The sequence below is a fragment of the Laccaria bicolor genome, genomic scaffold, assembly GCF_000143565.1.
Source record: "Laccaria bicolor S238N-H82 LACBIscaffold_10 genomic scaffold, whole genome shotgun sequence".
Lineage (NCBI taxonomy): Eukaryota > Fungi > Basidiomycota > Agaricomycetes > Agaricales > Hydnangiaceae > Laccaria > Laccaria bicolor.
In genome coordinates, this window is record NW_001889881.1 from 467,872 (window position 1) to 491,250 (window position 23,379).

Consider the following 23,379-nt stretch of genomic DNA (forward strand, 5'->3'; position numbering starts at 1 on the left):
ACCAAAAACGAACGATCGGCATGAACGGAATTTCCTGCTAGGACGCCAACGCGTTGCTTGGGTATCCACTTCTTGATATATGCAAGGACCGCTTTTGAGACGTCTTCGGTCGTGTGTGGCGACTTTAGACAGGCCTGTGTAAGGCCGGACTATAGGAGGGGTTACTAACGGTCACCACAGATGCTTGGGAGACGTGCGTTTCCATGCTGCCTAGTACACCAAGAGTCCATCCTATTTCCTTTCCATGCGTAAGAGGGACACGTCAAAACTGTACTTTGCAGCGTTTACAGACCTTTCCAGCACGGATTTCTCAGTTTTGATCACAAACTCCAACCCTTCGTCAACGATTTTAAGTTTCCCATCCGTTATAAGGACCTGTATTACACCGATTTAAGAGAACAAAATGGGACACGAAAGACCAAGAAATACGCACTGCAATCTCCAGAATCTTGTCTTTCCTAGGATTCAACCCAGTCATTTCGCAGTCTATCCAGACTATAGGACCGTCATAGAAATCGAGAGGTTGTATGGGTGTTGCCATTTTTCTGGCGAATCTGTGAAGTCGAAGAGAGGGATGTCCGATGCGAGGGTCAAAGGAGGCGCTTCTGCAGTGTCGCAGCAAAGCGAGACTCCGTAGCATGTATGTAGAAGACTCGAAATAAAATGATTTTTTTTTAGTTACGCATGTTGTACGAAGCCGCGCCCCTTGTTCTCAAACTTTTTGAGCTCATAAATCAGCCACCGTGTGTTTCTTTCTATCTCGTCGCATTCCAGCTCACTCTTCGTGTAAATATACAGAAAAACAATCGAAATTCTTCCAGGTGACCTGGAACAGTGGCTGTCAGCTGAACTTCCCTTGGAATCACCCCAACCTTCTGCCGATTTCCCATTCGTCTTCGTCGAGGGCAACCTCGGCATCCCGAAGAAAGTTCTATATGCTCTTTACCTGACCACGGCTGCCGTTCCCCGCAACGCAGACCCACATTATGCAAAGGCTTCCACTTGTGTCACCCTTCTTCTCAATCCTGCTCATCAAACTGCTTTGAACACGCGAAAGCGACTTGTCCTTGCTGGACTCCTATCTCCAGAAAAAGAGCTGGAATATACAGGACTCCTCTTGCGCGGACCCCCCGATTGTGCCAAACAGTCCGTTCTTTGGGATCATCGCATGTGGTGCTTCAAGCGCCTCTATGATTCCCTCGGCGCCGTCAACACCCAGATGCCATTGCCGCTGCTGCATGAATGGTATATTCCAGAGGAATTGAAATTACTGCCGAAAATACCGCAATGCGTCATTCGGGACGAATTCCGCATCATAGCGCACGCCTGTGAGACGTATCCACGAAATTATCATGCCTGGACCCATAGGCACTTCATAGTTGGTATCTGCTATGCTTTAGGGGGGGCGATCGACGAGGGTTCTGAGGAGTATTGGAACATCCTAATCGAGGAACACGCAAACCTACGGCGCTGGATCGACCTGCATGTTTCTGATTACTCGTCGATGCATTCCTTTGGACAGACACAGAAACTTATAGACCATCTCGTTTCCTCTTCTTTCCCTCGCGCGACTGAATCTGCAATTAGTTCCCTCCCATCTTTTTCCAACCATGCTCTGCTCCTTGTAACTCATTACCCTTCTCACGAATCCCTCTGGATGTTTTTGCGGATCGCGCTTGGCCAAATGCCAGCTCATAATAGAAGAGTGATTCTAGAGGACATGCAGGCAAGCTCAACGTCAAACGAAGCGATCCGTCAAACACTACGCTGGTTTGGTTATAGTAACTCCTAGAGTGATTTAAGCGAGACTATCGTACATATGTAAATATTCATTAGGGTGTTCGTATAGTTTTCATGGTACTTGCATGTTTGAGTGGACTTGGAGTGGACTCAAGAGGATTCTGGTCTGGCGCTTAACTGAGTCCCGTGACAATCTACGTGTCGCAGGAATTATTCTGATGTCAATGAATTTCAACGTATGTATGTACGCGTCTTGAATTTCAACGTCAAGCACCGTTCCACGACTTGTCTACGTCGGTTCATACCGCTTCTATTCTATCGCCATGAAGACTAGAAACCCACTTTGCCCAAGAAAGGCTGCGTGGCTAGCTTTTGGCCTCGTGGTTCTTGCAACAACTTCCGCTGGACAGGATTCTGGGACGGGCCAGCACTCTCTCTCTGAATCTACTCATGTACATTCATCATTGCCCATCCATGTTTTGTTTTAATTCAACACCACTCAGACCTTCACGAATCCAACTCCTCCGGCTGTGAGCGTACCTGTGGTGTCCACGCATGGCAGTCAACCAGTGCTCAAGAGCGACCAGCACGAAGTACGGAGTCCTTTGCATACTAACCTTTGTCTACGTTAAATTCAAACAGGTCGCTGCCCAATCCGAACATGATTTGGCTCAAGCTGCAGAAGGTGTGGGTACTCGTTCTGTGGGATTCTGGCTCCTGACATTTGGTCGATCAGCTGCGCGTGCGTATAAACAAGCGATGACTACCCTTGCGACGTTAAGAGCACATACACCGCAACATACATCCGATCCGTCTCTAGCCGCTGGAAGTGGCAACTCAAAATCAATATTTTCTTCCTTTCTTCCCAATCTACAAGGGCAGGGTCCCATCGCAAGCGCTGTTCGCATAATTCTCAAGTTGCATCACCACACATTTCGTCGTATATCCACCGGATTCAGTCAGGAAGGTTTGGGTTTGGGTTCAAAAAAGAAAGACGATGAGCTGCGCGGGAAAGCCATCAAGGTTGTCGATTTGCTTCAACATTCTGCTGAGCTAGGAAACATGGATGCACTCTACACACTTGCTCAGATATCTCTTGTAATATTTCAAAGTCTCTTTTCATTTCTTCAGGTCTCATTATCACACGCAGTTCCCACCAGCACAACATTTCCCCCCAGATCCTAAACTGGCCTACGAAGCTCTTGCTACACATGCAAGTCAAACAGGAAATGCCACCTCTCAATCATATCTCGCTTTTTTTTATGCCACAGGTTACCACGGAGTTTTGCCCGTAGATCAAGGAAAAGCGCAACTTTATTCCACTTTTGCGGCAAACGGTGGTGACAAAGGTGCACAAATGGCTCTCGGTTATCGCTACTGGACTGGCATCGGTACTTCGGAGAGCTGTGAGCGAGCTGTGGCCTGGTATGGAAGTGCTGCTGAGCAAGGTCACATTGACACCTTTTTTTGCCTATTAGCAAATTCGCTGACTTTCATTTTTTCAGCCATGGCTAAGTTTCTCTCAGGGCCCCCTGGGGGGCGTACACTGCCCCAGACTGCGACACGACTCTCGGATCTCGCTGGTGGTATCTATGGACCTGGTGCTAGTGTTGCTTCCACAGGCTTGAACACTCAGCGACCCGCGATCAAAGCCGGTATCGCACGAGCCGCTGGGGAGACGTGGGAGGATGTTTTAGAATATTACCTTGTAAGTCGTTCTTTTACAGCTGAAACGACACATTGAAATTGTTTGCAGTTCAACGCTGACCGCGGCGAGATTGATTTTGCCTACCGTCTTGGGAAAATATTCTATCAAGGAAGCATATACGCTTCAGGCGGCGGAATTGCGTCTGGAAGCGAGGGTGTGGGTGCCATCCCTCGCAACTACAAGATCGCGCGTCACTACTTCCTTCTCATTGCGCGACAAGTCTGGCCACATGACCCACCTAACGCCATGCAAGTTAAGGATGAACACAAGCCAGTTGGATATGCTGCGGCGAGTGCGGCGTACCTTGGTCGTATGTATCTCCGCAGTGAGGGTGTGAAAGCTGATCACGCACTGGCGAAACTTTGGTTCGAGCGAGGGGCAGATCATGGTGATCGTGAGTGCCATAATGGTCTAGGCATTATGTATCGCGACGGGTTGGTGCCGGGTGGTCGGGCGGACATGAAATTAGCCCTCGCTCATTTCAACGCAGCGGCTGGACAGGAACTTCCAGAGGCGCAAGTGAATTTGGGAAAATATCACTACTGTAAGCCATTAACCATTTCTCAAACATCATATTAACTCAAGTTCTTTAGATCGTGGTGAACTCACTCTTGCTACTACATATTTCGAAAACGCTGTGAGGAGTGGCTCACCGTTTGAAGCATACTATTACTTAGGCGAAATCCACTCTGCGCAAGCAACCGCTCCTAATATGCCTCCACATGTGGTATCAAGCTCCTGCGCGATGGCCGTCTCTTTCTACAAGCTTATATCTGAGCGAGGTGTCTGGGACGACGATTTGTTAAGAGACGCTGAGATTGCCTGGATCGCAGGAAGTGACCAAAGCAAAGAAACTGCCATGTTGAAATGGTGGATCGCAGCAGAACGTGGTTTCGAAATTGCGCAAAACAATCTGGCGTACGTGTTAGATCAAGGTTCGTACCTTGTTTATGAATTTGTTGTCTAACACTCATCCGAGATAGACAAAAGTATCCTGCGTCTTACACGCTTTTCGCCTACCGTTCCGTCGAACGACAGCGCACAGCTAGCCCTAACACAATGGATTCGTGCTGCAGCCCAACGGAATGTTGATGCCCTTGTCAAAGTTGGAGATTATTATTATCATGGACTCGGAGTCTCTGCAGACGAGTCGCAGGCATCCAGGCTCGAAAAAGCAGCAAGATATTATCAATCAGCTTCTGATACTCAGATGAGCGCTTTAGCTATGTGGAACCTAGGCTGGATGTATGAGAATGGAGTCGGCGTCCCTCAGGTAAAATGAATTGCGCGCCTTCGCTTGGGCATTCTAATGACGTTGTAAGCATAGGATTTCCATCTTGCTAAACGACATTATGATCTAGCGCTGGAAACGAACTCAGAAGCTTATTTGCCTGTCGTACTTTCTCTGTGGAAGCTCTATACGAAAAGCATTTGGCATACTTTGATGGGTGGCAAAGGGGGGCTCAACATTTGGGACCTTGAAGAAGACGAAAAAAGTTTGTTCTTTTTTTTCGCTCAAATATACTTTTTGGCTAAATTGTCTTGGTAGGTGTCCCATCCGCTAGCGAGAGAGAATCCGTACGAGAGCTGGAGGCTGGGAAACAGAGTGAGGCTGCAACTGCTGCGAAACACGAGGAAGAAGAAAGGTATTATGAAGAGGAGGACGGGCCTTGGTATTTTGGAAAGGCCAAGGAGGAGTTTCGTAAACGCAAAAGTGGAGAGGTGCCCCCTATTCGCCAGGGGGAAGAGGACCCGATACAAGTCAGTCATTTCCCTTCGGTTCTGCGACGCTGACTAAAGATCTGTTTAGTGGGCACGAGAACGACGAGAAGCGGAGAGAGAACGCGACAGTGATTTTGGTCCCGAGGATTACTTTGAGGGTGCGATGAGGGGTGGTCTTCGCGAGGAAGGAGAGGTGGATGAGTTTGGGGAGACAATGCTGCTGGTCCTGTTGTGCCTTGTGATCTCGATCTTGCTCTACATACGGACGCGTATTGTTGAGCGGATGCGACGTGATCAACGGCCTGCAGGTGAGCAGCAAGAACCTGCGCGCAATGGCGATGCGGGTATGTTTCCGCCCCCTGGTGATCCTGCCAGAAATGATTGGGCCATTTTGAGGTAGAAGAGGCTATGCCGTATTGTTTGTTCCTCGTATAATAAACAAAACACTTTAAGACGCGCTCAAGTTGCAGAATAACCACCGCAGCGCGCCTCCGGGCGCAAAGCCCGCTACCGCGATTAGGTACTTAAATTCCATTGACCAATCCAAATAATACTTGCCTTCGCGGGGGTTACAGAAAAAGGTCATTTATGTGACCATCTGATGGCTACAAGGAGCGCTAGCATTTCACATTGGAGAAGGAAATGGATTTTTTTGTAAAGTGACCATCTACTTGTTTGGTATTGGCTGCTTGTCGCCGACCGCTCAAAACTGTTGGTTTTGTTTTATGTTACATAAATTGAATAACGCTGCTCGTCGCTCGGCCTTTGGCCAGCTCCTCGCAGCGGTAGACACATAAATTAGAGGTTCTCCCAACCTCCGCCACATCGTTGAATCTGTTTATAATTATAGTGATGTTATGATACATAAATCGAATAACGCTGCTCGGCAGGCAAGGAAAAGAAGAAAAGGGAAAGAGACCAACAACTTGAATCAAGCCTACCCAATGAGAAGCCGCAGAGGAACAGGCTTCCCCTCAGCTTGCCCTCAGCCCGTTGCTGTTTCTCAATGCTCTAACATCACGCCACTAATCGTTGATGTAACACTTCCCCTTCTCCTGAGTACGATCGTAAGTGTGTCACTGCACAGAGGTTGGCAGTCCGACAAACTCACTCAATATCACAAAAAACCCACTAGATTAGAATGCGAGGGGTTGGTTCAGAATGTTCAAGCTTTTGATTCACTCACTTTTTTCCACTTTTGAACCCATTCAGCAAGTGATTCAAAATTCCCCCAGGTGAGCGTACTTCCGCTTCTTGGAGGGACAGCCACGTTCTAAATGAACGACCGATTGATGGGACCCTCGTCAAGTGCCAACATCGGCGGCTTTACACCTTTACACGAAAGCTTGAGGGTGCTGGGGCGTCTGACTTTTCTGCTTAATCTTGATTTCGTGGCCTCCTAGTCATTGTGGCTTTGCTGTGTGCCTTGGATTTGCAAGAAAAACGAGCCCTAACGGTTCGAACAAGCGACAGACACATAGGATCGACCAGACGAAAGCTCAACAGAAACGGGAGAGCCGTCGAGCTGGAAACAAAAGGACATGGTGGAGGAACACGGGTTGAACTAGGGGGGGCCAAACATGGCTAAACTTACCCACGCAAGAGCTTTGGTGGCTCGTAGGATAAGACCCGCTAACTACGTAGCGGGCATATTGCGGTTCGGGCATCACGGTCCTCTTCTTCACCTTCAACGTCGACCACTCACCACTTCTTATTTAACTTATCAATTTCCCCATTCATGGCTTTCGACTTCAGCACTCTGGAACCACAAATCCGTCAAATACTCTCAGCTCCTGGGACAGATTTGGCAACTATCAGCGCAAAGCGCGTTAGACGCCAGTTACTCGACCTTAATCCTTCTTTGACGGCAGAATTTCTGAAGGAGAACAAGGATAATGTAGATGCTATTATATCGGGCGTATTCGAGCAGGTGAGCCCAGTTGACGACACTGAGGACGCGCGAGAACATCCCGTCGAGGTCGAGGAGAAGTCTGCTTCGCGGAAGCGAAGGCAGCAAAAGGTGGATGAGCAGTCAGACGGAGGTGATGAAGATGAGGAGTCACCACCACCTCCGAAGAAGGCGAAAAAGGCGAAAAAGGATATTAGCGACGCCGAATTGGCGCGGAAACTCTCCAGCGAAATTAACAGTCGGTCAACAAGAACGGGAGGGAAGAGCCGCGGTAGCTCCAACTCTGGGGCGAAGAAAGGGGGTCGAAAGAAGAAAAGTGCGGCAACTGTAAATTCTGACGACGACAGTGACGACAACGTCACCGAAAAGAAACCTAAGAAACCATCCGGAGGTGCGAAAGGCGGCTTTGCAAAAGAGTTTCTCCTCAGGTATCCTATTCATCTTTATAAATATTACCAGGCCAGGTTTACAACACCCTGTCTCCTGCAGCGAACCACTAGCTGCCGTGCTGCAAGTCAACAAACTCTCGCGACCGCAGGTCGTAAAGCAACTCTGGGTCTATATTAAAGGAAACGAATTGCAAAACCCAGAAAACAAGCGCGAGATTATGTGCGATGTCAATCTTAAGGCTGTTTTCGGCGTTGACAAGATTGACATGTTTAAAATGAACAAAGTTTTGGGCCAGTATGTCGTCGTTTCTAGTTATCCCGTACCCAATTGCTTCCTTACCTTCGCTGCAGGCATCTGCACGAGAATGAGGGATGAACGTGTTAAGCATCCCTTTAATGACCGAAGACTGGCGATTGTCTGTCCCTTTTCGATTTGCTTCATGTACCCCTATACACTTTGCTAGACAGACGGATGGATGTTTCACCGAGGATTCATTGTTCACAAAAAATCGATCACTGCCACGAACACGGTCGTCATCCAATAAAAGATCGAACTCGTCACCCAAGCACTCGTCTGAACATACGAAATAACACAACAACACAAAATGGTACATCGCCTTGAAAATTTGTAGGAAATGAGGGGTATCAAGCCTGAGACAGATCGTAAGCAACTCCTCAAAAGCTGTGGTGTAACATACCTTTCCTTCTCTTTGATTTATGTGCTGCTTCTTTGAAGGAAGGGTACGCTTCCAGCACGCATCTCTGGCTTCGTGTCGCTTGCACGCGTCAACCCGCGAAAGTTCAGCATGACATTTCCTGCACCTAGTCGGGCTCCAAGCGTCCTGAGGCACATCGGCTTTGTGGACAGCAGCATTTTGAAGATGCCGCTTGACATCGTTCTTCCTTGTAAAGCGCTTTCCACACCACTGATAAGGGCATTTATATTGCCCGAGGGATTGCGAACCTGAGGCTTCAGCAGAGGAGCCATTAACGTCGAATTCTTCATCATCCTCGTTGTATGACGGTTGCCTTTTCTTACTCCGAGGATTCCGTTGTCGTGGAACATCAAAAAGATTTTTGATCTTTCCGCCAGTAATCTCTGGATGATGTCGAGAGACTGAAGTTACTTTCTTTCTCAAACCCGGTTTTTTCTTAATCGTCCTTGGGACAGCATCGGAAATAGATATCACAGATTCGGTGGGCTCTGAAAAGACTATCGTTGATTCCATTCTTGAAGGGAGGCTCTCCATGTCCTCCGCCAGCTGCTGCGTCTCAATTGAGTCTGCAACGACCGTCAGCGGCATAGCACCTGTGGGTATGCTATATTCAGAATGGTTTGATTCCGAAGCCGTCTCCGGAGGTTCTGGCGATGTCGGGGAAACGGGTCCTGGGATAGCGGGTCCCAGTTGAACGTCCGGCAACGTTTTGTCAGATAAGAGAACCGGGGTAGAGTGAGTAGACGATGGCTCCGAAGAGCGACTTGTTGAAGATGGGAGATCAGAAAAGGCCTCTTCGAAAGCCTCCATCTACAAGCAAGCAGTAAACAATCACGCTTGAGACTAGAAATGAAAGGACGAAGGAAGAACCCACGGCGGTACGTCCAAACAGATTATCCCCAACTGGGTGTTCAATGGGATCTAGCTTACTATCCGAGCCTCCTCCCCACAGGAACTGAAGTGTTCCTTGACTACGATCTGGTATTTCATCGCCCGACATGAGTGACTCCATTGAGGTTTTCGCAGCAGAGTGAGGAGGCCAAATGTCGGCTCTAGTGGTATATCTACTCGTTAGCTACTGACAGTCATAATGGACAAATCTAACGTACGCTTCATCCGCAGGACAGACCTTCGAGCCTGCCATCTTTTCAAACCTGTAAATCTCTTCATAGTCGACGTTGATCATTATCGAGTCGGGGGTTGGTTGGAAGTATGAGGGCGTCGTCCACAGCAGCTTTAGGGTGCTTGATCGTTTTGTGAATGCTTGTATGAGGTTGTGGGTCCATCGCGTCCATGGCCATGTGGGTACCGATTTGAAAAGAGTTATTTTAGGGATGGGCGTCAACTGGATGGAAATAATTCGGCGCCGAACACAGCCTCAACCGCCATATACACATAGGAACAGTTCTTCCTCTTCGTTTCTTTCCAAGACGCTGGATCGTCAATTTGGCCTGGTGCCATTACCTCGAGTTTGAAAGGAAGTACTATGTTCACAAACATTCTACTGCTTGCGACCACTGCGATCGCGCTGGTCGTGCATGCCGCTGAAGCACCAACGAAAGCAAATTCTACCATCAAGTTTGATACCTTGGACGCACTGTACAGAGGGAATCAGAGGTTCCGAGCCAGTGCAGGAAGGCGGGCGGTAGCAGCCCGAGTGGTAGAAGAACGTACGTCGCCAGTTTCTCTAGTTACCCGACCTAACTTTTAGCCTTAGCACCATCTTTCATGTTTATCGGCTGCTTGGACAATAGGTACATCGCAAATTTAGAGGGGTTCTTCCACATATACTCAACTTTTGAAAGATTGAGCCCTGCAGCGATCTTCCAGACACCCGTTGGATCCATCGTCTCGCAAAACAATATTGCAAATCAGTATTCTTCAAAGGATATAAGCACGTAAGGGGATTTCTGCCTAAGGGATCGCTCATAATTGAGCCCGACTAGGGATACGGCTGTGACATACGCAGTGGAAACGCTCGATGTTAAGCACATCATCGTACTCGGACATTATGGCTGCAAAGGTGTGCAAACCGCCATTAATGGAACAAAGAGTCGTCCCAACGGCCCCGCAACCAAATGGATCCAGCCCGTGATTGACATGTACCGGAGATCTCGAAGGTCATTGGTTTGACTACGTCATTGCAGCCTGCATTCTCTGACAAGTGGTCTTTTAGGCAAGAAATCGTTCAGCTTCGCGATTCGAGAATGCCGCGGAGAGGCCTCAGGAATGGGGTCACAGAGGCTCCCAAGGCTGATGAACGTACGATTTATAAAATTATCTCCCTAGTCCTATCTAATAAATAGCTCAGCCGGCTTTCGGGCACTGGTCGAGGAAAACGTGAAGAAGAGCGTGAAAGCATTGCGGAGTCAAAGCATCCTTGCGAAGGTAAATTTCACGAGGGTAACGATCCATGATCTATTGCTCAAACGTCTTTCAGGCGTATCAACGAGGTGCCAAAGGGAACGGGAAGAACACAGGCATTGAAGTGTTTGTGCATGGGCTCGTCCATGACCCGGCCACTGGAGAGGTAAAGAACCTGGGCGTGTCATTTGGCCCACCTGGTAAAAAGGTGCCAAAGGTTCCGTTTGCGGCGATTGCTGCTGCAAAAAACTTTCAGGGAGATAAGCACTTGCCTGGATTTTTTACGGGTAAGAAATTGAAGTCAGTGTCGATTACGTAAGATGTATGGTGCTTTCAAGTTAAACTTGGCTTGCTTCTTGCTTGCTTCAGCTCTCGCTTGAACAATGTTAAGTGAGAAAGCGAAAGGGAAGCAGAGGGCAATCGAGCATTCAGGAGATGCCATTGCGTCCTCGTCGGCTCCTACGCCCTCTGAGCTCATTCGTACACTCGTAGTGCGCTTTACAGAAGGCACTCCAGACCTCATACTCACCGTCAACAACTCCGACACGGTCCTTGATGTCAAGAAGAATGTATGTTCTTCTGCGGTTCATAACTCTTAAATAAACCTTCTATTGAGCCGTGCAGATTCGTCAAGCTCGAGCAGATCTGAAAGACCGACGCCTGCGACTCATTCACTCCGGTCGATTATTGACCGATGGTACATTTCTGTACGCATGGCTGTTGTCACTCGAAGAAAGGCAGCGAAGAGCCACGTCCGAGAACAGCATTGGTCCGGATACAGCCAACTCAACATGGATCCATTGTTCAGTTGGACCCAAGCTAGCGTCAGGCGAAGAAGAGACCGATGAGGGAAATACTCAAGTGAGATTTACCTTGTTCCTTCGTTGAAAGCATCGTTCAATTACTTTACAGGTTAGCCAACTACAACCTGTAAGGGGGTTCGATCGCCTTGCGTCTGTCGGGTTCTCTGAAGCGGACATCGCCAATTTTCGTCGGCAATTCCACAGCCAGTCATCGGCGAATTATCTTGATGTTGATTTTGAGACTGAAGAAGAGTGTGGGTTCGACCATAAAAATCCGACTTCTGAGTACCAACTCTGATTTATTAGATGACGAGCATGCCCGTGCGCTCGAGGAACAATGGATTGACTCTATTGACAATGCGGGCACAGCAAGTCTGTCACAATCTTCGCCTTCTGCCAATTCCTCTGTTCTTCAAGGAATTCTAATTGGATTTTTCTTCCCATTGCTTCCATTCTTCTTTATGCGGAGTAAAAAGGCTGCTGTCTTTTGGGAGGATGGAAACGAAGACGCGCCAACCACGAATGTTATATTTTCGTGAGTTCAGGTTATAATCCGCACAGATACTTTGGCATGAATCCAGTTCCTCTAGACGTCGCATGCAGATGGGTTTAGTGGTTGGCTTCCTCGTAAACATCATGTTTGGCATGTGGCGAATATTGTTGGATTCATCATAATTTGTGGTTTTGCAAACAAACATATTTCAGCAATGCGACGTATACTAAGACAGATAGACGGAGCAGTATATTATACAGGAGACGAAGAGGTAAGAAGGCCAAAAGAAGGCTATGATTGTGTTCAAACGTCATACACAACCCGAGCACCAACCCATGGGTAAGGGTAGTTGTGTTGATAGAAATTCCTCAAAGTACGACGGCCTGCAAGACGAGGGACGGTCGCGTATGAGGCACCGAGCTAGAAGCCACCCAACAAACAAATCAGAGCTGATCTGGAAATAAAAGCAAAGAGAAAAAATTGAACTTACCACGACATGATGCTTCGAGTCAAAAAAGTCGGTTGAATAGCTGAGAAGTGAATTAGAATTTTGCAGCCATACATAGGATCGTTGAATTCAACCTACCCGGTAAAGATGTTTGTTGGAGCAAGCCCCTCGTGTGTATCAAACACAGTTGAAGTCCACTCCCAGACACCACCATTACTGCCTTTGCCGTCGTAGGCCTCCAGGCCGGTCGTAGCGCTGCCACATTGAAGCTGTTAGTTTACACATTATCCAAAGCTGAAATATTAGCTCACGGTACGCAATGCCAATTTCTGAAGCCGATATTCGCGCCACCTTCGTACCCCACATCATACGTGTCAAGGAATAGCCTCAACTCAGGCTCGGTCGGCAATCGTCCGCCTTTGGAACTTGCGTATGCGACGAGGTCGTCATACGAGGTGAGCACGGGCCAATGCGCCGCAATAGCCATGGGTACAGGCCCAAACATTGTTCGAACCTAAGGTAGTGGGTCAGCTGAATGAAATTTGTATTTCGAAAAAGAAAAACAACTTTAATTTCACCATCCTCGTCTACCCAGCTCTTGGGGAAGTCAACAACGCCTTTCGACTGGTTGTTTCTGAAGGTTTCAAACTCTCTGTTGGTCACGGGACGCCATTCGGTTTTGAATGCGCCAACCTGAACGGTTCGAGCGGGGCTTTCATTATCCCAACCAAAAGTATGGTCCTTGACGTTTTCCACAACACTAGGCAATCCGTCTTCTGCCTCGGAATCGTGGTGCCCCAAAACAAGCGTTGCGGGACCGACGAGAACAGTAGAGGAAGATGGCAGGGGAATAGAATTCCATTGCTCGGCTAAAGCTTCCCAAGGAGGTACAGTGAATCCGGGCGGTGGAAGTGTGCCAGAGCCAGCCCGCTGCATTAGCATGTACAAAAGCGTCTGTTATGTCGCTCAGCAACAGAAAAAAGACGCCGTTGAAATCAACTAACTTCGATGTGAAAGCTTTCATGCTCCAGAGTCATAACGAGGGTCCTCGCAATACCCCTGGTGAAGGCCTGCCTTCCAGCCTGAAGATCAAGGTAAAGCTTTCCGAGACGTGCGCGAACATTGTTGCGGAACATGATAATTGAGTCTAGGGTGGGCCAATCTTCGTCTTTTTCAGGAACCTCTGAATGGTTCTTTTCAAAAGAACACCATATCAGCCACCTATGATTGCCAATGCGAAGAGGGCGCTTACATGACAGTGGTCAGGATCATCCACATGTGGGTCAATTCCGCGCTGAAGTTCTTATGAGAAGGGAAGGCAGACATAGTAAATACGAATGCATACTTCAAATATATTCCAAAAATATTTGGGCTCGGTTGGTGAGCCACCGATAGCTTTAGATAACAGCATATCCAAAAATCTATCAAGCCAAAGCACTGAGATAACGTCCAGCTAAAAAAAGAAACAGAGTATGTAGCTGCGCTTACGTGGGAATGTGTCCAATGTAAAACAAACACTTGTGGCGAAGATCAATTGGCTTCTGGTGGAGCATTTCCTGGGGTATCATTTGAAGGGTGACAAGATCCCATGCCGACCAAAGTCTCTCCCATTCTTCCAGGGTAGGGACATTGCCTTGCGCCACCGTGCCATCATGGCTGAACGAAGGGGTTGAGGCAAGTGGAGGAAAGGCAAACGAAGGCCGTTCAAGGATATACAATGTGGCGTTCCCAGCGGCAACCGAGACCGAGAGGATGGAGCGAAGGGACGCCTGCGCAATTAAGAGAAGGTGCCTTGCACAGGTCAAGCCGGTGAAAAGAGCACGAGGCTTGGGAACTTGATAAAGCTAGGAAGGATCAAAGAGTACGAAGGTGCTTACTTCAGTGTCAAACAGGCGCTGGTTGTTGCAGCTTGTAGATAGGGAGTACTTGACAACGGGGTCGTTCCCAATGGTCATATGCATAGCAGTCCATGCCCCATTGGTGAACTCTTCGCAAAGGTGACCTGCTGTTGGGTTGGCTAGGATCACCCCCAAGCAGTTTTCAGAAGCATGCTTTTCAAAGACGCTCCTGAGCACACGGGGGCTTGATTCAGCGGGAAGAAAGACATGGGCGGCAGCTTGCCACGCAGGCAGTCGTTTGCAGGATTGCTCTATGTCGGATGGAGGGGTTGTAGAACGGGAACTGGGCAAACTTGAACTTTCGCTTGACGAGGACGAGGATGAGAAGGTAGCAGTCATGTTTGTGGGGTGGGTAAAATCAAGAACGAATGATATGGCAAAGGAATCAATTATTTATATCTACCTGCCACATACAGGGAACGAAGGTCCATACAGCTTTGTTATGTCAAATAAGAGCCGAGCGCCTGGATACGCGCTAGGAATCAAGCGCTTGCCTGATCGGAAAGTGGTGTCGATCATATCAAAGGCGAATTGGAAGTCTCTTCAGTTGGAACATCGTTGTAAACCACGACTGGAAATGCGCAAGAGCGTGATGGAAATGCAATCAATGCAAAAAACAAAACAAAAAAAGAGTTCCAGCAAGGTCCATCGAAAGAAAGGATAAGGTCGAGACATTGGCGCGCCAAGCGGGAAGAAGATCCGAGACTGCGGCACCAGAGGGGCAAAGACACACGCCAGATAGGGCAAATCTTGGGAGAATCGCCTAGAACCGCGGCGGAGTGAGGTCAAGGTCCGGTGGGTGACGGCTACCCGCTTACGTGATGTAGGATGAATGGTGCTGAAATGAACGAAGAACCTTGGAAAAACCAATGAAGAACGTACCAAACAGGATCAAGACGGGACCATGACCGTGACGACTGTCAATACGAATGCGATTGGATGCGACCGTGTAAAATGGTGTCAGCTGAGTCTTTGCGCGCTGCTTGTGACGGATTGAACTATAAGTGGTCCCAGTGCACGTCTGCCACGGGGTAGGTAGTGCACTCGACGTGTTGGGCGAGAAAAGGTGGTAAAAGTGTAGTATTATCCGCTCAGCTACTATATATCTCATCCAAACGATGGCGTGCTCTGGCGTGCTTCATTATCACGTGCTCAAATGATATCATAGGGGTATTAGAACTATCTAAGTATCCGGATGGTGCTGCAGAGTACACCTAAGAAAATACAACTACAACTTCATCAACCCTTTCATGGCGTTCGCAATGGCAAAGCTTGACTTGGCCATAATTTGTCGTGTCTCTTTTGTAACATCGGGCAGGGCTTGCACCTCGCTCAGCTTATTCGCGTGTTCACCTAGCTCCCGTAAGATTTCATTTCCTTGTTGTGATGAAGCTGGTGGGAGATTGTCGTTGCAAACAGCAACAATGCTAGACACGATCGTTATGATTTGCGTCAGATTCTCGTTCAGAGTTGGGGAGGGCGTGGGGCTACGGACGCCCGAAAGTACACTTTGTATCGCGTAAACAATGGACTCTGTCTGGGCTTCGAGGTATGGCTGCAAGGATGTCGTTATCAAATCCTTAACACTATAACTATGTGAGGCGTCTTTCATACCTTCAATTCTGCCCAAGCATCTTCGAATCCATCTCCTGGCGCGGAATCGTCACTGACCACTCCGCCGGGTTGTTGATCAAATATCGGTGGTGGAGAATTGGTTTGTTCAGAGCTTGAATTATCTGATGGAGGCCGCCGCCTGGTGTCGTTGTACCGATTGGGAGGAGAGACAGGTGACTCAGAGAAACGGCCTCTACTGGACGTTGATGCTTGGCTTGCTTTACGTTGATGGGATGCTCTCGTCTCGTCAACCGATCGAAGGGAAGGCGAAAAGTTGTTTGCAGAGGAAGCGGGGGGCGCGAAGGTGCTGTAGGAAAATTGCTCTTGTTCAGCTTTGGTAGCCTTTCGTATACATATCGTCCTGCCAATCTCAGTGATTGTAACGGAGACATGACTGGCGGCGGCATCCAATAAGCTGACGGGAGACATCCCTGAACTCGTTGCATGGGTTTTTGTGGCCGTTACGAGGTTACTCAAAGTTGCATCGGCGCGCTCACGGAGTGACCGAAGAGCATCAAGGTCAATGTCTGACCGTTCTCGCTGCGGCCGTCGTTCAAAGCTTCGAACATCTTCTATGATATTGGTTACAGCGTTCACCACAGTCTTCATCGGCGTGAGCACTCGAGTGGGAGCATTTGACCGTCCGGCAGTCAATAGGATGTCAATCGCGGAAAGGAAAGCGGTGATATGTATGTCAAGCACGCCGCCGTCTGGGGAGACGGGGAGTTGATCCTCCGACTTGTCAAACTTCGGTGCTTGAAGAAAGAGTTGAGAGGTGACTAACAAGGATGGTTTTGGTCTACTTGACATGAGAGCGACATAGAAACACACCCTTCACATTCCGAAGCTCTGTCTTTGCTTGTTCGTACTTGCGTTTGTAATCCTTGAGCTGGTTGTCAAGGTCGCGAATCACAACCAGGTCAGAGTCTTTGGCAGTCATGAGCTCGTCATTGCGTCGAGAGAGGTCATTAAGCTCCGTCAGAAGGCCTTCCATATCGGACCTCAGTTGCTCAACTATCTCGTTGTCTGCCTATGAAATCGAGCCATGGTCAGCGTCTGGAAAGTACATCTACCTAATTTAGAGAACATACCCCTCCTTTGCGATTCTCCCGTTCCTCTTCCAATCTTTCACATCTGTCGCGTAGAATTTGTAACTCTTCCTCGTCTTCCTTGTTTCTCCTAGACTCCCGCTCTTTCTCCCGCTGACGGACATCACGCAACTCATCGAGCTCCTTTTGTAGGGCACGCATGGCTGCACTCTGCTCTTCAGCACGCTATATTGCCATGAGTTTAAGATACCTCAAAAGGAACACGGTACTCACGCGACGGAAAGTTGACAATTCATCTTCCATTTGCCTAACTCGCGCTTCGCCGTCCTTCAGCTTCCTCTCGTGTTCTGCAGCGTCACCCAAATCGCGTTGTAAATTGGTAATTTGCGTTTGCATCGTAGCGATCTTGAACTCGTAGTCACGGCGAATTTTTTCCTGGTCATCAGAAACGCTCGCCCGTCCACCCATCATCCGTGAAGCAAATGCGTTTGTTCCAACAGATCGATCTGAGTTAACAGATGAGCGGCCATATTTGTCATAAAAATCATCCCCGCTCCTGTTACCAGGACCTGCTGGATCGCCGTCATCGTCATCCACGTCATTGAGTCGAGCACTGAGTCCACTTAAGCCCGCTGGAGGACTTCTAGGGCTCAATGCACTGGGATAATCACTGGCGCTGTCGGGTTCATCGAGCCCCATGGCACCATCCCGGTGCATCTCTATGCCCCTTTCTCGTTCATCGATTGTCGTGCTTCCACTCTCCCTTCCGTCGCGACCATAAGGGACCTCGATGTACTCTTCCTCGATGGTGCTCTTATTTGGAATAATCATTCCACTCGTGGCCGTGGTACTTTGAGCCGCATTGGCGTTTGCCGTAGTCGTGCTATCACTCGCCCCACTGATACTGACAGTTCCGCTTGGTCGTCGCGCAAAGTCTCGCTCTCTTTCCTCGGATCTCCGCGTCGTATCTTGAGAAGGCTTCCGACGAGAAGCAAGGCTCGCTGAGAAGTTCTCCTCGCCTATTCTTGGAGCGTTGAATGTTTCTTCCGGCCGCCGGAAAGACTCCTCGCTCCGTCGGGGTGGAACGAATTCGGTCTCGCTTGGTCTACGTCGGTCTTCGGATGGTCTTCTACTGGGACCGCTACCTCCGTATCCGCTATCCGATGGTCGATCGGCTGAAACCCGCCCAGATGTCCGTGCGTTCGTGTTGCGTGGCGGAGAAGGCGGCGAATTTGACGGAAAGTCGGGAGCAGGATAGTCATCATACCCCGAATCCGAGGCTCTACCACTCTACCGGACAAGACTAGATAATCAGCAGGTGACTATTACCATGATTAGGGCTACGCACCTCTTCCTTAAATTCTGGGTATCTTCGCGATAACTCAAAGTAAACATCACTGGAAAGGTCTTCAAAGCGAGAGGTCGGTAGGGTAGCGAGTTTCTGGCGTGCTTGATTTCGTTTTGGATGGAATTCCTCTCTGACAGGGAGGAAGGGGACTGAAGGATGGTTGAGTGATCTAGGAGTGTAAGGATATTTGTAGGACATACCCTCTTTCTCGTTGTTTCTACGAACCAGTTCATCATAGACGTCAGTGGAAAGCTCGTGAAATTGTTGAATGGTAAGTCGCGTAAGCTTTTGTCTTGCGGTTGAACGAGAGTTGGGAAGAGCTGCGAAGACGTAACGAGAAGGAATCAGAGAAGCGCAAAGCAAATGGTTTTTAATTGAACGGACACTTTGCGAGATACGCAGCCAAGTAACGGCCTAATTCATCGTAATGTGTCCTTGAAACGAGACGATAATCGACTGTAGGGACTGCGGGAACGGCAGACTTGTCTCTGACTGAGCGATAGGAATCATTGCGATAATTGGATATGCCTGAGAAAGCTGTTGGTGTTGGCGATGGAGCACGAGATGGTTGACGCTTCATGATGAATCAAGGCAAGAATGAAATGGTCATGAAAGGAAACGACGATGAAGGATTGTTTAAGCAATGAGCCTGCTACGGGCAGCGTTGTCGATGCACGCAGATTCAACGCAGTGACAACGTTCTTCTCTTCAGCGCAATCGCCGGCACAATGGACATGCTGCAATCGCATTCCAACACAAACAAGCAAAAATACGTATTCTAACAATCACCATACCGTCACTGTAACTTCGCATCTCTCTCCATCTTTCGCAGCGCACGCCGTCTGATATCCTTGTGAAGGCCGTGCGTATAACTGATGAATGCACTCTGAAGCCCAATCAACGTCAGGCCGTAGTCCAGAAGCGCGTGTGACCAGAACGGAGTTGACGTGTTCGGTCGACCACTGTAGCTAGCACCACACGGCAGACCGATCTTTGACAATACAGAACGAACATAGGCATCTGGTTTAGGTATGAGGGCCGACGCTTTGCGGATCTTGGAGAGCTTCGACACCTGTAAAGGTTGTTGAGCATACTTCAAACTGGTCAATCAATCGCGGACGTACAACAAAATAGGTGTTCAAATGTTCGACAGTAATGTTGTCCTTTCTGACCTCCTCGCCTAACGCACTTGAGAACGTAGTGAGGAACGCTTTGGTCCCTGAATATGTTGCAAGCATGGGCGATGGCACAGCACCCGCAAACGATCCAACGTTAAGAATCAACCCGCGTTTTCTATGGTCAAGATTCAGCAACAGTTCTCAGATAGGGAGGTCTTCGCGCACCGCTGAACCATGCCGGGCAGGACCGAGTGGGTAACCTGCAGAGTCGCCTGCACATTGATTGACACAATATCGGACATCTCCTCCTCGGGAGTATCCACAAAATAAGCGGGCATAGCATGGGATTTCCCAACGTTGTTCACTTAAAATAATGTAAAGCTTTGAAACAAGAACTTCCAGTCCTGCTTACCCAAGACACCGACGTCTACACTGCCGAGGGAACTTCCGAGAGAATTGTAGGCTGATTTATCAGCCTTTGAAAAGTCGATGGAGTGCGTTGCAGTAGATACTCCATATTTTTGTTCTGGCAACTTCAGTTAAAGCCCAGTGACAGGCAGCAAAGCTCAAGACCAACCTATTTCCGCAGCCGTAGACGCAAGCAGTGCCTCGTTTCTAGCAACGAGGAAAACGTGGAAGCCCGCTTTTGCCAACTGAAGCGAGAATTCCCTGCCAATACCATCAGTCGCTCCTGTGACGACAGCCCAAGCACCCTTCTTCGCGCCAAACTTCCTGAGCTAGAGGATATAGATAGGGTGAGCGTTTTACTTGACAAGTGATGTATCTGATCCATACGTTCGTTCCCGGTAGGATAAATGTCTGCAGAAAAACTGAAAGGGTTTGGTAGATGACGCGACCAACACCAATGGATCCCATCACGAGGAGGAAGGCAGACAGGTAAGGTTGATCACGGACTAGATGATTGAGTTTGACGTCCACATGTCTGCGAAGTGAACTTACCGAGAGAAAAGGAGAGTTCCTGTACATTGAACACGTCCATCTCTGCTAGCTCGTGGCAGGAGGCACGTACATACCAAAGAAAATACAATTTGTCCATGTTTTCCAGGGTCTTTACGAGCAACGGCTGTGCATGTATTCTCGAGCAAACTACATTAAATTCTATCTCATGGCTATTAACCTCAATGCCCTCAAGTCCCACTTGTTCAGGGACACCAACTGGAAATCGTCACCGGATTGGATCAGGCTACGAGGCAAGTCTAATTTTAGTGTTGCCGAAGCTTGGCTCAGCTTGGCTTGAGCCACCAGCCGAGCTGAGCTACCGCTCATAGCTCGGGCTCGAAATAGCAATTTATAGCTGCAAAACATATTCTGCCACACAAAAGGCTGGATACTGGAAAGGAAACCTTAACATAGCCTTTCACAGAGTTTTATAGCATTCTATCAACTTCCCATGTTTTACTGAGCATTTCGAATATTAGGTGGTCACTTGGTGGTCACATATGTGATCACGGCTCAATGATGTCACACATGAAGTTGAACAGCGACAATCGCAACATTACGGAGAGAAGTCAAAAGTAGCAGCACACTGACATGTAACTATGCATGCAGTAGATATGTCCTCCCAAAAATTTTGAACGTGGCACCCCTAACCATTGAGAAAATTGCATGTTTCCGAATTTGGCATCCAAGCCACGGCTAAGCGGGCTTGAAGCCGGAGCAAGCTAAAGCCGAGCTCCGGCAACACTAGTCTAATTTTAAATGTCTAAAACGCAGCCGTGCCATGAATACCACCAAAATACCACACAACTAGCAATCTGGAAATTCGGAATGCCCTGTGGTTTGCCTGATGAATGCCGCGTACTTACTAGTAGCGATCATCGATGTCGTCAGATACCCGCCATATCCGGTATCCCACGAAAGTTTTATTGAAGTCAGTATCTTTGACCGACCCCCTTTATCGACTAACCCTTTGACTGCCCAGCAACACTTACGATAACTACCATGGATGTTGAACAGTAAGCGCTTCGTATCTATAAAAATCTCCACCTTCACACTTTCCTAGGTTTCGAAAGGCTGGTTATCAAGCAGTCGACCGCATCTGCGAATATTATTACACCCTGCAAAATAGATCAGTTATCCCGAAAGTTGAGCCTGGATACCTGAAAAATCATATTCCGCGTAAACCACCCGCGTCTGGTTCAATACACAGTACTCACGCATGAATAGCGTGTGCGCCAGAGGCCGGAGAAGATTTTCAACTCATTGCGGACGATTACCAGAATCTCATTCTTCCTGGTACGATCTAAAATAAAATTGAAAAACTCAACCGAGCATCAACCTCAACAGGATTGACGCACTGGCAACACCCATCGTTCTTTGCATACTTTCCCTCCGCTTGCACCTTTGAAGGCATGATCGGAGACCTCTACTCTTCCAGCGCCTGCAATCCTGGATTCAATGTTGGCTAAAATCTTTCCTTATCTCATCAATGTCTAATAACAGCTGTTTTTTTTTTCTCCTAGTGGTCCAGCAGCCCCGCATGTACCGAGCTAGAGGTCACCATGATGGACTGGGCTGCTCGGCTCCTCGGGTTGTCTCCAGAATTTCTAAATTCTTCGACCATAGGAGGTGGTGTTATTCAGGTGAATACCACCTTAACAGATCCTGATCCTATGTACATCTGATCGTGGAGTTTTAGACCAGCGCCTCCGATTCTGCCCTCGCAGTTGTTGTGGCTGCCCGCTCACGATACCAACGCAATCACCCCGAAGCCAAATTAGAGGATCTGGTGATATATACGAGCACGCAAACTCACTCTCTTGGTGCGAAAGCTGGTCTTGTATTAGGCCTTCAGGTAAGGGCAATCGACGTCAAGCTTGAGGACGAATTTTCCCTCCGTGGCGATACCTTGAAGGCAGCCTTGGAAGAGGACGCGAAAATGGGAAAGCGGCCTTTTATCCTCAGTAAATTGTCACTTCTTTCTTGGCGTCCTTCTTTTATCAATTTATTACCCAGTCGCGACTGTTGGGACAACCTCATCTGGAGCGATTGACAATCTGCCTGAGATACAGGAAGTTGGTAGGACCCTGCACTCGAACCTCTGAGCTTGTAGGATTTAACCCCTTCATTCATTCTAACAGCACGAGAGCACCCTAACCTATGGGTTCACATTGACGCAGCATGGGCCGGCGTCGCTCTATCTTGTCCTGAGAACCGCGGAAAGCTGTACCTTCAAGAAATGAACGGCTTTGCCGACTCTTTCTGCACCAATTTCCACAAGGTTTCTGCTTATACTATCCTATATTCTTCAGACCTTGACATGGATACAAAATTAGTGGGGGTTAGTCAATTTTGACTGTTCAGCCCTATGGATACGGGATCGTTCGAATCTCGTGGACGCTCTAGAAGTTACCCCCGTCTTCTTAAGGTCAAAAAAAGATGATTCAGGTAAGTCTGCACTATGTATCAAATCCATTGCCTGACTACTTGGCAAATTTTTAGGCATGGCCATTGACTACAGGAACTGGCATTTGGGTCTTGGACGTCGTTTCCGCTCATTGAAGCTGTGGTTTGTTTTGCGAAGTTTTGGCGCTGAGGGGTTCAGAAAACATATCCGACGAGTTCGTCATATTTTCTTTTCTTTTTTGTGCGTGATCAAGGCTTACCTCTCTTCAACCAAGGCCATAGAGCTCAACGATAACTTTGCTGGTCTTATTTCCGAGTCAAAGATTTTGTCCCTCGTAACCCCACCGTCCTTTGCACTCTCCGTATTCAGACTCGTCCCTGCTGGAGTCCAGGGCGTTTTGTCGTTGGCAGCGCTCAACGAGTTAAATCGCTCGTTGTTTGGACGTCTATCCGCTAGACAGGATATCATGCTCACACAAACTAACTTGAATGGCATCTCCTGCATTAGATTCGCCGTCGGGGCCGCTAGAACGGAAGAACTGCATGTGAGAAACGCGTACGACATTGTGGCAGAGGAGGCAGAAGGGGTACTTCAGGCCTGGCGTGAAACTACGGCTACCCCATCGGATTGATAGGTCCCGGAACGCTTTTGTGTTATATATCAGGAAATATATTGCGATAAGCGCCCATACAT

General features: G+C 48.5%; 12 protein-coding genes across 12 annotated transcripts; 8 read left to right on the plus strand and 4 right to left on the minus strand.

The window, feature by feature from the left end:
- Positions 1-684: 684 nt before the first annotated feature.
- LACBIDRAFT_296403 (uncharacterized protein) lies at positions 685-1,792 on the plus strand (the record flags this gene model as incomplete). Its single annotated transcript, XM_001880160.1, has 2 exons — positions 685-743; positions 799-1,792. The coding sequence occupies 2 exons, from the start codon at positions 685-687 to the stop codon at positions 1,790-1,792; spliced, it is 1,053 nt and encodes a 350-aa protein (XP_001880195.1).
- A 926-nt stretch (positions 1,793-2,718) lies between these two features.
- LACBIDRAFT_141635 (uncharacterized protein) lies at positions 2,719-4,883 on the plus strand (the record flags this gene model as incomplete). The annotated part of the gene is made up of 8 exons (XM_001880161.1): positions 2,719-2,838; positions 2,891-3,188; positions 3,246-3,448; positions 3,497-3,992; positions 4,042-4,387; positions 4,439-4,583; positions 4,605-4,721; positions 4,776-4,883. Coding segments are annotated over 8 exons (1,833 nt in total), but the record flags the coding sequence as incomplete, so codon positions are not given.
- A 1,112-nt stretch (positions 4,884-5,995) lies between these two features.
- Positions 5,996-6,372, plus strand: LACBIDRAFT_296405 (uncharacterized protein; the record flags this gene model as incomplete). Its single annotated transcript, XM_001880162.1, has 1 exon — positions 5,996-6,372. Exon 1 carries the CDS (start codon positions 6,028-6,030, stop codon positions 6,370-6,372), a length of 345 nt encoding a protein of 114 aa, XP_001880197.1. The 5' UTR covers positions 5,996-6,027.
- Positions 6,373-6,908: 536 nt separating this feature from the next.
- Positions 6,909-7,844, plus strand: LACBIDRAFT_296406 (uncharacterized protein; the record flags this gene model as incomplete). The annotated part of the gene is made up of 3 exons (XM_001880163.1): positions 6,909-7,507; positions 7,569-7,763; positions 7,820-7,844. The coding sequence occupies 3 exons, from the start codon at positions 6,909-6,911 to the stop codon at positions 7,842-7,844; spliced, it is 819 nt and encodes a 272-aa protein (XP_001880198.1).
- A 121-nt stretch (positions 7,845-7,965) lies between these two features.
- On the minus strand, positions 7,966-9,370 carry LACBIDRAFT_294045 (uncharacterized protein; the record flags this gene model as incomplete). Its single annotated transcript, XM_001880391.1, has 4 exons — positions 7,966-8,119; positions 8,167-8,994; positions 9,059-9,236; positions 9,294-9,370. The coding sequence occupies 4 exons, from the start codon at positions 9,368-9,370 to the stop codon at positions 8,114-8,116; spliced, it is 1,089 nt and encodes a 362-aa protein (XP_001880426.1). The 3' UTR covers positions 7,966-8,113.
- A 242-nt stretch (positions 9,371-9,612) lies between these two features.
- On the plus strand, positions 9,613-10,922 carry LACBIDRAFT_296408 (carbonic anhydrase). Its single transcript, XM_001880164.1, has 6 exons — positions 9,613-9,854; positions 9,902-10,082; positions 10,131-10,304; positions 10,361-10,446; positions 10,496-10,572; positions 10,625-10,922. The coding sequence occupies exons 1-6, from the start codon at positions 9,671-9,673 to the stop codon at positions 10,865-10,867; spliced, it is 945 nt and encodes a 314-aa protein (XP_001880199.1). The 5' UTR covers positions 9,613-9,670; the 3' UTR covers positions 10,868-10,922.
- Positions 10,923-10,931: 9 nt separating this feature from the next.
- LACBIDRAFT_296409 (uncharacterized protein) lies at positions 10,932-12,026 on the plus strand (the record flags this gene model as incomplete). The annotated part of the gene is made up of 5 exons (XM_001880165.1): positions 10,932-11,117; positions 11,173-11,409; positions 11,461-11,605; positions 11,658-11,886; positions 11,942-12,026. The coding sequence occupies 5 exons, from the start codon at positions 10,932-10,934 to the stop codon at positions 12,024-12,026; spliced, it is 882 nt and encodes a 293-aa protein (XP_001880200.1).
- A 121-nt stretch (positions 12,027-12,147) lies between these two features.
- LACBIDRAFT_296410 (uncharacterized protein) lies at positions 12,148-14,529 on the minus strand (the record flags this gene model as incomplete). Its single annotated transcript, XM_001880392.1, has 10 exons — positions 12,148-12,264; positions 12,335-12,374; positions 12,431-12,547; positions 12,604-12,806; positions 12,860-13,246; positions 13,297-13,485; positions 13,545-13,586; positions 13,638-13,713; positions 13,781-14,118; positions 14,170-14,529. The coding sequence occupies 10 exons, from the start codon at positions 14,527-14,529 to the stop codon at positions 12,148-12,150; spliced, it is 1,869 nt and encodes a 622-aa protein (XP_001880427.1).
- A 30-nt stretch (positions 14,530-14,559) lies between these two features.
- On the plus strand, positions 14,560-14,854 carry LACBIDRAFT_296411 (uncharacterized protein; the record flags this gene model as incomplete). The annotated part of the gene is made up of 1 exon (XM_001880166.1): positions 14,560-14,854. The coding sequence occupies exon 1, from the start codon at positions 14,633-14,635 to the stop codon at positions 14,852-14,854; it is 222 nt and encodes a 73-aa protein (XP_001880201.1). The 5' UTR covers positions 14,560-14,632.
- A 564-nt stretch (positions 14,855-15,418) lies between these two features.
- LACBIDRAFT_296412 (uncharacterized protein) lies at positions 15,419-18,781 on the minus strand (the record flags this gene model as incomplete). Its single annotated transcript, XM_001880393.1, has 8 exons — positions 15,419-15,745; positions 15,805-16,583; positions 16,636-16,834; positions 16,896-17,078; positions 17,127-18,143; positions 18,202-18,350; positions 18,402-18,521; positions 18,586-18,781. 8 exons carry the CDS (start codon positions 18,779-18,781, stop codon positions 15,419-15,421), a joined length of 2,970 nt encoding a protein of 989 aa, XP_001880428.1.
- Positions 18,782-18,925: 144 nt separating this feature from the next.
- LACBIDRAFT_192627 (uncharacterized protein) lies at positions 18,926-20,328 on the minus strand. Its single transcript, XM_001880394.1, has 7 exons — positions 20,280-20,328; positions 20,115-20,233; positions 19,897-20,056; positions 19,732-19,845; positions 19,545-19,683; positions 19,326-19,494; positions 18,926-19,273 (listed from the first exon to the last, which is right to left on the minus strand). Exons 1-7 carry the CDS (start codon positions 20,317-20,319, stop codon positions 18,998-19,000), a joined length of 1,017 nt encoding a protein of 338 aa, XP_001880429.1. The 5' UTR covers positions 20,320-20,328; the 3' UTR covers positions 18,926-18,997.
- A 953-nt stretch (positions 20,329-21,281) lies between these two features.
- On the plus strand, positions 21,282-23,373 carry LACBIDRAFT_190337 (uncharacterized protein; the record flags this gene model as incomplete). The annotated part of the gene is made up of 11 exons (XM_001880167.1): positions 21,282-21,295; positions 21,343-21,458; positions 21,507-21,575; positions 21,627-21,739; positions 21,803-21,922; positions 21,979-22,243; positions 22,296-22,358; positions 22,421-22,560; positions 22,616-22,727; positions 22,782-22,900; positions 22,961-23,373. The coding sequence occupies 11 exons, from the start codon at positions 21,282-21,284 to the stop codon at positions 23,315-23,317; spliced, it is 1,488 nt and encodes a 495-aa protein (XP_001880202.1). The 3' UTR covers positions 23,318-23,373.
- Between the last annotated feature and the right edge of the window lie 6 nt (positions 23,374-23,379).